General features: G+C 40.5%; 1 protein-coding gene across 1 annotated transcript in view; it reads right to left on the bottom strand.

Annotated features, from left to right (window-relative positions):
• Nucleotides 1-13,261, bottom strand: part of LOC115138845 (nesprin-1-like) — a 195,657-nt gene that overhangs the window by 16,931 nt on the left and 165,465 nt on the right. Inside the window, 7 exon segments of the mRNA XM_065025814.1 lie at nt 152-294; nt 5,939-6,272; nt 6,384-6,575; nt 6,836-6,973; nt 7,338-7,520; nt 10,859-11,009; nt 11,192-11,379. Coding sequence (XP_064881886.1) covers nt 152-294; nt 5,939-6,272; nt 6,384-6,575; nt 6,836-6,973; nt 7,338-7,520; nt 10,859-11,009; nt 11,192-11,379 — 1,329 coding nt within the window.

Here is a 13,261-nt window from a genome sequence, read left to right as displayed (position 1 = left end):
AACAGGACATAGCACAGGCAACAGACAGAAAGCATGTGACTGAGACGCTCACATCAAGTAATCACACCGTAGAAACTTCTTAGGTAAAGGCACAATGTTTCCTAAAGACCTTCCATTAAGACAGAATGGTCTCATATCAGACAGTACTCACATATCCCATGTATGATGCATCCAGCTCTGGCCCGGTGGGGGTTCTGCTACGGATGACGTTCTCTGTCTGTTGCAGGTGTAACTGGCTAGGGTCCAGAACCCTGTCCAACTGAAGGATGTGGCTGTCCAGGGTACCTCCCTCTCCTGAGGATGGGAAGAGTGGATGGACACCCACATGGCATACGGTTAGATAAGGGCTTTGATTTTATGTTCACGGGACAGTTTCTTAGACCTAGATTAAGCCTACTCCTGTGAGATTTAAAAGCACTTTCATTGTAGATTATTCGGGAGTTTAATCTGTGTCTGAAAGAACGGACATAAAAACATAGAAATCCATCCACTGCAAAACGTTGTGAGATATCATTAATAGTTAGTGTTATCCATCCACGTTGTGAGATATCATTAATAGTTAGTGTTATCTATCCACGTTGTGAGATATCATTAATAGTTAGTGTTATAAATCCACGTTGTGAGATATAATTAATAGTTAGTGTTATCTATCCACGTTGTGAGATATCATTAATAGTTAGTGTTATCCATTCACATTGTGAGATATCATTAATAGTTAGTGTTATCCATCCACGTTGTGAGATATCATTAATAGTTAGTGTTATCCATCCACGTTGTGAGATATCATTAATAGTTAGTGTTATAAATCCACGTTGTGAGATATCATTAATAGTTAGTGTTATAAATCCACGTTGTGAGATATCATTAATAGTTAGTGTTATAAATCCACGTTGTGAGATATCATTAATAGTTAGTGTTATCTATCCACGTTGTGAGATATCATTAATAGTTAGTGTTATCCATCCACGTTGTGAGATATCATTAATAGTTAGTGTTATAAATCCACGTTGTGAGATATCATTAATAGTTAGTGTTATCCATCCACGTTGTGAGATATCATTAATAGTTAGTGTTATCCATCCACATTGTGAGATATCATTAATAGTTAGTGTTATCTATCCACGTTGTGAGATATCATTAATAGTTAGTGTTATCCATCCACGTTGTGAGATATCATTAATAGTTAGTGTTATCCATCCACATTGTGAGATATCATTAATAGTTAGTGTTATCCATCCACGTTGTGAGATATCATTAATAGTTAGTGTTATCCATCCACGTTGTGAGATATCATTAATAGTTAGTGTTATCCATCCACGTTGTGAGATATCATTAATAGTTAGTGTTATCCATCCACGTTGTGAGATATCATTAATAGTTAGTGTTATCCATCCACGTTGTGAGATATCATTAATAGTTAGTGTTATAAATCCACGTTGTGAGATATCATTAATAGTTAGTGTTATAAATCCACGTTGTGAGATATCATTAATAGTTAGTGTTATAAATCCACGTTGTGAGATATCATTAATAGTTAGTGTTATCCATCCACGTTGTGAGATATCATTAATAGTTAGTGTTATCCATCCACATTGTGAGATATCATTAATAGTTAGTGTTATCTATCCACGTTGTGAGATATCATTAATAGTTAGTGTTATCCATCCACATTGTGAGATATCATTAATAGTTAGTGTTATCCATCGCGTTGTGAGATATCATTAATAGTTAGTGTTATCCATCCACGTTGTGAGATATCATTAATAGTTAGTGTTATCCATCCACGTTGTGAGATATCATTAATAGTTAGTGTTATCCATCCACGTTGTGAGATATCATTAATAGTTAGTGTTATCCATCCACGTTGTGAGATATCATTAATAGTTAGTGTTATCCATCCACGTTGTGAGATATCATTAATAGTTAGTGTTATCTATCCACGTTGTGAGATATCATTAATAGTTAGTGTTATCTATCCACGTTGTGAGATATCATTAATAGTTAGTGTTATCTATCCACGTTGTGAGATATCATTAATAGTTAGTGTTATCCATCCACGTTGTGAGATATCATTAATAGTTAGTGTTATCTATCCATGTTGTGAGATATCATTAATAGTTAGTGTTATCCATCCACGTTGTGAGATATCATTAATAGTTAGTGTTATCCATCCACGTTGTGAGATATCATTAATAGTTAGTGTTATCTATCCACGTTGTGAGATATCATTAATAGTTAGTGTTATCCATCCACGTTGTGAGATATCATTAATAGTTAGTGTTATCTATCCACGTTGTGAGATATCATTAATAGTTAGTGTTATCCATCCACGTTGTGAGATATCATTAATAGTTAGTGTTATCCATCCATGTTGTGAGATATCATTAATAGTTAGTGTTATCCATCCACGTTGTGAGATATCATTAATAGTTAGTGTTATCTATCCACGTTGTGAGATATCATTAATAGTTAGTGTTATCTATCCACGTTGTGAGATATCATTAATAGTTAGTGTTATCCATCCACGTTGTGAGATATCATTAATAGTTAGTGTTATCCATCCACGTTGTGAGATATCATTAATAGTTAGTGCTATCCATCCACGTTGTGAGATATCATTAATAGTTAGTGTTATCTATCCACGTTGTGAGATATCATTAATAGCTAGTGTTATCCATCCACGTTGTGAGATATCATTAATAGTTAGTGTTATCTATCCACGTTGTGAGATATCATTAATAGTTAGTGTTATCCATCCACGTTGTGAGATATCATTAATAGTTAGTGTTATCTATCCACGTTGTGAGATATCATTAATAGTTAGTGTTATCTATCCACGTTGTGAGATATCATTAATAGTTAGTGTTATCCATCCACGTTGTGAGATATCATTAATAGTTAGTGTTATCCATCCACGTTGTGAGATATCATTAATAGTTAGTGTTATAAATCCACGTTGTGAGATATCATTAATAGTTAGTGTTATCCATCCACGTTGTGAGATATCATTAATAGTTAGTGTTATCTATCCACGTTGTGAGATATCATTAATAGTTAGTGTTATCCATCCACGTTGTGAGATATCATTAATAGTTAGTGTTATCCATCCACGTTGTGAGATATCATTAATAGTTAGTGTTATCCATCCATGTTGTGAGATATCATTAATAGTTAGTGTTATCTATCCACGTTGTGAGATATCATTAATAGTTAGTGTTATCCATCCACGTTGTGAGATATCATTAATAGTTAGTGTTATCCATCCACGTTGTGAGATATCATTAATAGTTAGTGTTATCCATCCACGTTGTGAGATATCATTAATAGTTAGTGTTATCCATCCACGTTGTGAGATATCATTAATAGTTAGTGTTATCCATCCACGTTGTGAGATATCATTAATAGTTAGTGTTATAAATCCACGTTGTGAGATATCATTAATAGTTAGTGTTATAAATCCACGTTGTGAGATATCATTAATAGTTAGTGTTATAAATCCACGTTGTGAGATATCATTAATAGTTAGTGTTATCCATCCACGTTGTGAGATATCATTAATAGTTAGTGTTATCCATCCACATTGTGAGATATCATTAATAGTTAGTGTTATCTATCCACGTTGTGAGATATCATTAATAGTTAGTGTTATCCATCCACATTGTGAGATATCATTAATAGTTAGTGTTATCCATCCGCGTTGTGAGATATCATTAATAGTTAGTGTTATCCATCCACGTTGTGAGATATCATTAATAGTTAGTGTTATCCATCCACGTTGTGAGATATCATTAATAGTTAGTGTTATCCATCCACGTTGTGAGATATCATTAATAGTTAGTGTTATCCATCCACGTTGTGAGATATCATTAATAGTTAGTGTTATCCATCCACGTTGTGAGATATCATTAATAGTTAGTGTTATCTATCCACGTTGTGAGATATCATTAATAGTTAGTGTTATCTATCCACGTTGTGAGATATCATTAATAGTTAGTGTTATCTATCCACGTTGTGAGATATCATTAATAGTTAGTGTTATCCATCCACGTTGTGAGATATCATTAATAGTTAGTGTTATCTATCCATGTTGTGAGATATCATTAATAGTTAGTGTTATCCATCCACGTTGTGAGATATCATTAATAGTTAGTGTTATCCATCCACGTTGTGAGATATCATTAATAGTTAGTGTTATCTATCCACGTTGTGAGATATCATTAATAGTTAGTGTTATCCATCCACGTTGTGAGATATCATTAATAGTTAGTGTTATCTATCCACGTTGTGAGATATCATTAATAGTTAGTGTTATCCATCCACGTTGTGAGATATCATTAATAGTTAGTGTTATCCATCCATGTTGTGAGATATCATTAATAGTTAGTGTTATCCATCCACGTTGTGAGATATCATTAATAGTTAGTGTTATCTATCCACGTTGTGAGATATCATTAATAGTTAGTGTTATCTATCCACGTTGTGAGATATCATTAATAGTTAGTGTTATCCATCCACGTTGTGAGATATCATTAATAGTTAGTGTTATCCATCCACGTTGTGAGATATCATTAATAGTTAGTGCTATCCATCCACGTTGTGAGATATCATTAATAGTTAGTGTTATCTATCCACGTTGTGAGATATCATTAATAGCTAGTGTTATCCATCCACGTTGTGAGATATCATTAATAGTTAGTGTTATCTATCCACGTTGTGAGATATCATTAATAGTTAGTGTTATCCATCCACGTTGTGAGATATCATTAATAGTTAGTGTTATCTATCCACGTTGTGAGATATCATTAATAGTTAGTGTTATCTATCCACGTTGTGAGATATCATTAATAGTTAGTGTTATCCATCCACGTTGTGAGGTATCATTAATAGTTAGTGTTATCCATCCACGTTGTGAGATATCATTAATAGTTAGTGTTATAAATCCACGTTGTGAGATATCATTAATAGTTAGTGTTATCCATCCACGTTGTGAGATATCATTAATAGTTAGTGTTATCTATCCACGTTGTGAGATATCATTAATAGTTAGTGTTATCCATCCACGTTGTGAGATATCATTAATAGTTAGTGTTATCCATCCACGTTGTGAGATATCATTAATAGTTAGTGTTATCCATCCATGTTGTGAGATATCATTAATAGTTAGTGTTATCTATCCACGTTGTGAGATATCATTAATAGTTAGTGTTATCCATCCACGTTGTGAGATATCATTAATAGTTAGTGTTATCCATCCACGTTGTGAGATATCATTAATAGTTAGTGTTATCCATCCACGTTGTGAGATATCATTAATAGTTAGTGTTATCCATCCATGTTGTGAGATATCATTAATAGTTAGTGTTATCCATCCATGTTGTGAGATATCATTAATAGTTAGTGTTATCCATCCACGTTGTGAGATATCATTAATAGTTAGTATTATCCATCCACGTTGTGAGATATCGTTAATAGTTAGTGTTATAAATCCAGTCGTAAATTAGAAGACGATGGACGAAGAACATTTTTTGCACAAAAAAACAATAGACAAAAAACATCTCCCCAAAAGATGCGCACAACAACATGCACCTTTAAAACACACAGGATTCCAACACAAGAAATCAGCTTGAGGTCAGCTACAGTAGCCTATGTGCCGCATAAATCAAATGAAATGCAAAATGTTAGAAAGCGGTGCTGTTAGTTAACGGTGCCTGTTGTTATGCTTCAGTGTGTGTGTGTGAAAACCAAACCAAACTCGTAGCATGCAGAAAGCAGGCTGTGAGTTATTTTTATACACCAAGGCATGTTGCCTAACATCAAAGGACCTCAGACGACCTCTCTGAGATCAAGGCTATCCTATCCCCAGTACGTTGTGAGGGGTCTGGTATCATTAGTACCTGACAGTAGTGGTGCAGGGATGAGGGGTGTAAACTACACTGACCTGACAGAGCGGAAGCAGAAGCTGATCCCTGGTAGCTCCCCTCCTCTCCGTGCTCCTCGTGCTCAGAGGCCAGGCCGAGAGCCCCGCTGGCACTCTCCAGCCTCTTTCTCAGGTCGTAGTCATGGTCCCACTCCAGGGGGATGGAGTCCATGCTGGCTGGGGTGCCCATGCCCGAGCGCTCAGCCCCAGTACGGAGGGGGGCAGTCAGGGAGGGCAGAGGGGAGCTCAGGCAGTCTCCAAGACGTTCACTCCAGGGAATGCTGGACAGGTCCCCAGGTTCATCCAGTTCAATCTCCTTGTCCGAGAATGACACATCGTACTCTTCTCCTGTCAGCTGGAAGAGGAGGGATGGGAGGTTAAGGTATACCTACGAGACAGTCAAAAAAGACCGTCAGCATCAAAATGAAAAGAACAAGGGCTCAGTAGACGTCATCCCCGGGCTCACCGGTAGTCGGATCAGCTTCTTATAGTAACGCTCCACGCTTCCAAACACCTCCTGGTAGTATCTCCGCAGCTCCTCCAGCTCCTCCTCTATAACAGCAGCGTCCAGAGGCTCACTCTTCTGCAGCAGCACCTCTCCCTGGTGGAAGATGTGCTCGACCTTCCCCGTGGTCAGAGAAATCTCCTGCTGGAACGCCTGGTAATCAAAAGCAAGCGAGGCAGAGGCCAGACGGAATACAGTGTGTTTTAGGAACATGGGGGTTAGGATACAGTTGAGCCATGGTAGGAGTTTGTATAGTTTTGCTACCCGGTTCCATAGCAGTCAGAAATAGTGATTATGTGATTATTTCAATGATTACTGATAGAATTCATAGTATAGTCGAGTTATTGAAGAGCGGAAAAATATGTAGGATTATGAGAGAACAATAATCACTTGTGTAAAGAGGCCATCCTTACCCGTAGCTGTTTGATCTTGGCTCGGATGTCACACTCTGAGAAGTGTTCTATGTTGGTGAGCTGCAGGTCCATCTCGGTGAGCCACACCACGACGCTGTCTCTGGCCGTCTCAAACTCCTCACGCTGACTGACAAAGTGCTGGAGAAATCATAAAGAGATGCTTCAGCGTACACATCTTGCAGCAATTTTTTTTTTTCTTTGATCTGGAACTTCGTGCAGACACTCCACCTGATTCTGCCGACTAGAACTAATGAATCTACTTCCTTGCTGGTATAGTTTCTTTCTGAGAGCAGTACCAACCCTCAGGAGTGTAGAATCCCACTGGGCACAAACATCAATTCAACGTCTATTCTACATTGGTTCAAAGTCATTTCATTGAAATGACGTGGAAACAACGTTGATTCAGCCAGTGTGTGCCAAGTGGGATTGGACTATATACACACCATACTTTCTGTTGTGTTACAGTTGTTCAACGAGGCCTACTCTGGATGTGACTCTGTACCTTGAGCCTGCGGAGGATGGAGGCCACCCTCTTCTGCAGGTTATCCCAGCGCTGGTTCCCGTCGTGGGACATTTCCCGGAGGCGACAGGAGGAGTCTGTGCGGTTCTCCCTGGCCAGACGGCGGTACTGTTTATTGATCGTCTCTAGCTGGGTCAGGCTCTCATGGGACTGACACTGAAATGCCTGGAACACACACAAATATAACCAACACATTTAGAATCAAAAAGAGACAAGTTGCTTGAACATTTCATTGACCATTTAATTGATAAATGTATTACTCAGGGATGAGTTATGAGTTTTGTCCATGTAAAGTGTATTCTGAAAGTGTTCAGACCACTTGACTTTTTCCACATTTTGTTACCTCACACCCTTATTCTGAAATGTATTACTAGTTTTCCCCCCTCATCAATCTACACACAATACCCCATAAAGACAAAAAAATAGGTTTTCAGAAATGTTTGCAAATGTACCTAAGTATTCAGACCCTTTACTCAGTACTTTGTTGAAGCACATTTGGCAGCGATTACAGCCTCTAGTCTTTTTGGGTATGAAGCTACAAGCTTGCCACACCTGTATTTGGGGAGATTCTCCCATTCTTCTCTGCAGATCCTCTCAAGCTCTGTCAGGTTGGTTGGAGAGTGTCGCTGCACAGTTATTTTCATGTCTCTCCAAAGATGTTCGATCAGGTTCAAGTCCGGACTCTGGCTGGGCCACTCAAGGACATTCAGAGACTTGTCCCAAAGCCATTCCTGCATTGTCTTGGCTCTGTGCTTAGGGTAGTTGTCCTGTTGGAAGGTGAAACTTCACCCCAGTCTGAGGTTCTGACCGCTCTGGAGCACGTTTTCATCAAGGATCTCTCTGTACTTTGCACCGTTCATCTTTCCATCAACCCTGGCAAGTCTCCCAGTCCCTGCCACTGAAAAACATCCCTACAGCATGATGCTGTCACCACCATGATTCACCGTAGGGATGGTGCCAGGTTTCCTCCAGACGTGACGCTTAGCATTCAGACCAAAGAGTTCAATCAGACCAGATAATCTTGTTTCCCATGGTCTGAGACTCCTGCCTTTTGTCAAACGCCAAGCGGGATGGCCTGTGCCTTCTACTGAGGAGGGGTTTCCGTCTGGCCACTACCAGAAAGGCCTGATTGGTGGAGTGCTGCAGAGATGGTTGTCCGTCTGGAAGGTTCTTCCATCTGCACAGAGGAACTCTGGAGCTCTGTCAGAGTCACCATCGGGTTCTTGGTCACCTCCCTGACCAAGGCCTTCTCCCCCGATTGTTCAGTTTTGCCGGGCGGCCAGCTCTAGCAAGAGTCCATCTGGTGATTCCAAACTTCTTTCATTTAAGAATGATGGAGGCCACTGTGTTCTTAGGGACCTTCAATGCTGCAGACATTTTTTGGTACCCTTCCCCAGATCTGTTCCTCGACAATCCTGTCTCGGAGCCTGACTAGGGACAATTCCTTCGACCTCAGGGCTTGGTTTTTGCTCTGCCATGCAGTCAACTGTGAGACCATATATAGACAGGTACAGTTGAAGTCGGAAGTTCACATAGCCAAATACATTTAAACTAAGTTTTTCAGAATTCCTGACATTTAATCCTATCATAATCCTAATCCCTGTTTTAGGTCAATTAGGATCACCACTTTATTTTAGGAATGTGAAATGTCAGAATAATAGCAGAGAGAATGATTTATTTCAGCTTTCATCACATTCCCAGTGGGTCAGAAGTTTACATACACTCAATTAGTATTCGGTAGCATTGCCTTTAAATTGTTTAACTTGGGTCAAACGTTTTGGGTAGCCTTCCACAAGCTTCCCACAATAAGTTGGGTGAATTATGGCCCATTCCTCCTGACAGAGCTGGTGTAACTGAGTCAGGATGGTAGGCCTCCTTGCTCACACACGCTTTTTCAGTTCTGCCCACACATTTTTTATAGGATTGAGGTCAGGGCTTTGTGATGGCCACTCCAATACCTTGACTTTGTTGTCCTTAAGCCATTTTGCCACAACTTTGGAAGTATACTTGGGGTCATTGTCCATTTAGAAGACCCATTTGTGACCAAGCTTTAACTTCCCGACTGATGTCTTGAGATTCAATATATCCACATCATTTCCCATCCTCGTGATGCCATCTATTCTGTGAAGTGCACCAGTCCCTCCTGCAGCAAAGCACCCACACAACATGATGCTGCCACCCCCGTGCTTCATGATTTGGATGGAATTCTTCGGCTTGCAAGCCACCCCCTTTTTCCTCCAAACTTAACGATGGTCATGATGGCCAAACAGTTCTATTTTTGTTTCATCAGACCAGGGGACATTTCTCCCAAAAATACGATCTTTGTCCCCATGTGTAGTTCCAAACCGTGATCTGGCTTTTTTATGGCGGTTTTGGAGCAGTGGCTTCTTCCTTGCTGAGCGGCCTTTCAGGTTATGTCGATATAGGACTCGTTTTACTGTGGATATAGATACTTTTGTACCTGTTTCCTCCAGCATCTTCACAAGGTCCTTTGCTGTTATTCTGGGATCTAGGAGACAGAACGCGTCTCCTTCCTGAGCGGTATGACGGCTGCGTGGTCCCATGGTGTTTATACTTGCGTACTATTGTTTGTACTGATGAACGTGGTACCTCCAAGCGTTTGGAAATTGCTCCCAAGGATGAACCAGACTTGTGGAGGTCTACAATTTATTTTCTGAGATCTTGGCTGATTTCTTTTGATTTTCCCATGATGTCAAGTAAAGAGGCACTGAGTGTGAAGGTAGGCCTTGAAATATTTCCACAGGTACACCTCCAATTGACTCAAATGATGTTAATTAGCCCATCAGAAGCTTCTAAAGCCATGACATCATTTTCTGGAATTTTCCAAGCTGTTTAAACGAACAGTCAACTTAGTGTATGTAAACTTATGACCCACTGGAATTGTGATACAGTGAATAATAAGTGAAATAATCTGTCTGTAAACAATTGTTGGAGAAATTACTTGTGTCATGCACAAAGTAGATGTCCTAACCGACTTGCCAAAACTATAGCTTGTTAACAAGAAATTTGTGGAGTGGTTGAAAAACGAGTTATAATGACTCCAACCTAAGTGTATGTAAACTTCTGACTTCAACTGTATGTGCCTTTTCCAAATCATGTCCAATCAAATGAATTTACCACAGTGGACTCCAATCAAGTTGTAGAAATATCTCAAGGATGATCAATGGAAACAGGATCTCAATTTTGAGTCTCATAGCAAAGGGTCTGAATGCTTATGTAAATAAGGTGTTTCTGTTTGTATTTATTTATAAATTTGCAAACATTTCAAAAACCTTCATTCGTTTTGTCATTATAGGGTATTGTGTGTAGATTGATCAAATAAATGTAATCTATTTTAGAATAAGGCTGTAACGTAAACAAAATGAGGAAAAAGTCAATGGGTCTGAATACTTTCCCGAATGCACTGTATGTACTGATATGAAAGGAGAATATAGTGGTTATATCCAAGTAGGACTAGGTGGTCTGTAGTAGCATGTCTGTACCTCAAACTTCTTGAGTTCTTCCTTGGCCACTGTGTACAGTACTCCTGAAGAGTTGGGTAGAGCAGCGGTCTTCTCTGAGGTCACTAGCCACTCCTCAAAACGCATAAAGTCTTCTATGATCTTCTGCCATAAACGCCATGTCTCTTCAATCCTTACACATTAAAACGATATGGACACTTTAAGTTATGGTGAGAGCCTATATCACAAGTACATGTTTCCAAATGTACCAAACCTAGAATTACATTACTGCACTTGTCAATAGTCTTGAAATTAAAAATTGTGACTACTTTAGAAACTACAGCGCCTAAATCCTAAATTTAGCGTGTCTCGTACTTGAGCCTCCTCTCCATGGACAGGGCACAGATTCTCCTCCAACGGCGGTCCAGGTTCCTGGTGGTCTGCTGGATGGAATCACACTCTGTGTCCGTGGCACAGACGTCACCGTCGTGTAACAACACCTCACACAGGTTCAACGCAGACGCCACACTTGTGCTGTGCTTCTCTATGTCACGCTGAAGCTCCTGGGTGGACGGAGAGAAAGATGGAAGGATGTTATCTTATATTATGGCACAGAAAGAGGATGTTGATCTTAATCTTTTTTAGAATCAAGAAGCCTACTAAGACTTTTCAATAAGCCTACCTCTATTGTACTGTCTATAAGCGTATCTGCTGGGAACTAAACAGGGATCAATAACATATCAACATAAACAACTGTTATTGATTATGTAGCTGTATCAGTGGCGGCCCACTTTTTGGAAGCGAACCACTCGATTTCTCCCCCACGTTAAATGTCCATCGAACATGTCACCCTCCCTAGGAGAGGGGGTGACCTTGACAATTTATTGTTAAAATGAGAGGCTGCCTGGATCTTAAATTTAAAAACCCTTGCTCCCTTCGGTCTCAACGTAGACTTTGATCTGAAGCCGTTCTTGTGATTATTGTGATTTTGCTGTTCATTATAAATGTTTGTAGGCTTATGTAGCCAAATTGTATCTATTATCGTATGCTATTCATGTTTTTGTAAGTTCTTGTTATATCTGAGAATTAACCAATGATATCAGGCCACACCCGGCCATGATTACAGACACCTGTGTGTGTTCTTTAACAATTTATAAACTATTCACCCCGCAGTGTTTGTCATTATACCCTGATGAAGACAGCTTGTCTGTCAAAATTAGGTTATTAAATTATTGCATCTGAGCTCCTAGAGTGTGCGGCTCTTCCTTTTTTTCAAGTATCAATAGCTATACGTTATAATGTGTTTCAAAGTACCCACAGCCCACTGATGAGGTAGCCTGGTCTACAGTCAATCACGGACTACAGGAAGAAATCCAGCCCAGTCACGGACCATGATGTCTTGCTCCCAGGCAGACTAAATAACTTTTTTGCCCGCTTTGAGGACAATACAGTACCACTGACACGGCCTGCAACGGAAACATGCGGTCTCTCCTTCACTGCAGCCGAGGTGAGTAAGACATTTAAACGTGTTAACCCTCGCAAGGCTGCAGGCCCAGACGGCATCCCCAGCCGCGCCCTCAGAGCATGCGCAGACCAGCTGGCCGGTGTGTTTACGGACATATTCAATCAATCCCTATACCAGTCTGCTGTTCCCACATGCTTCAAGAGGGCCACCATTGTTCCTGTTCCCAAGAAAGCTAAGGTAACTGAGCTAAACGACTACCGCCCCGTAGCACTCACTTCCGTCATCATGAAGTGCTTTGAGAGACTAGTCAAGGACCATATCACCTCCACCCTACCTGACACCCTAGACCCACTCCAATTTGCTTACCACCCAAATAGGTCCACAGACGATGCAATCTCAACCACACTGCACACTGCCCTAACCCATCTGGACAAGAGGAATACCTATGTGAGAATGCTGTTCATCGACTACAGCTCGGCATTCAACACCATAGTACCCTCCAAGCTCGTCATCAAGCTCGAGACCCTGGGTCTCGACCCCGCCCTGTGCAACTGGGTACTGGACTTCCTGACGGGCCGCCCCAGGTGGTGAGGGTAGGCAACAACATCTCCTCCCGCTGATCCTCAACACTGGGGCCCCACAAGGGTGCGTTCTGAGCCCTCTCCTGTACTCCCTGTTCACCCACGACTGCATGGCCACGCACGCCTCCAACTCAATCATCAAGTTTGCGGACGACACAACAGTGGTAGGCTTGATTACCAACAACGACGAGACGGCCTACAGGGAGGAGGTGAGGGCCCTCGGAGTGTGGTGTCAGGAAAATAACCTCACACTCAACGTCAACAAAACTAAGGAGATGATTGTGGACTTCAGGAAACAGCAGAGGGAACACCCCCCTATCCACATCAATGGAACAGTAGTGGAGAGGGTAGCAAGTTTTAAGTTCCTCGGCATACACATCACAGACAAACTGAATTGGT

Source organism: Oncorhynchus nerka, linkage group LG12 (assembly GCF_034236695.1).
Source record: "Oncorhynchus nerka isolate Pitt River linkage group LG12, Oner_Uvic_2.0, whole genome shotgun sequence".
In the NCBI taxonomy this organism is placed as follows: domain Eukaryota; kingdom Metazoa; phylum Chordata; class Actinopteri; order Salmoniformes; family Salmonidae; genus Oncorhynchus; species Oncorhynchus nerka.
This window is presented reverse-complemented; position numbering and strand designations above follow the sequence as displayed.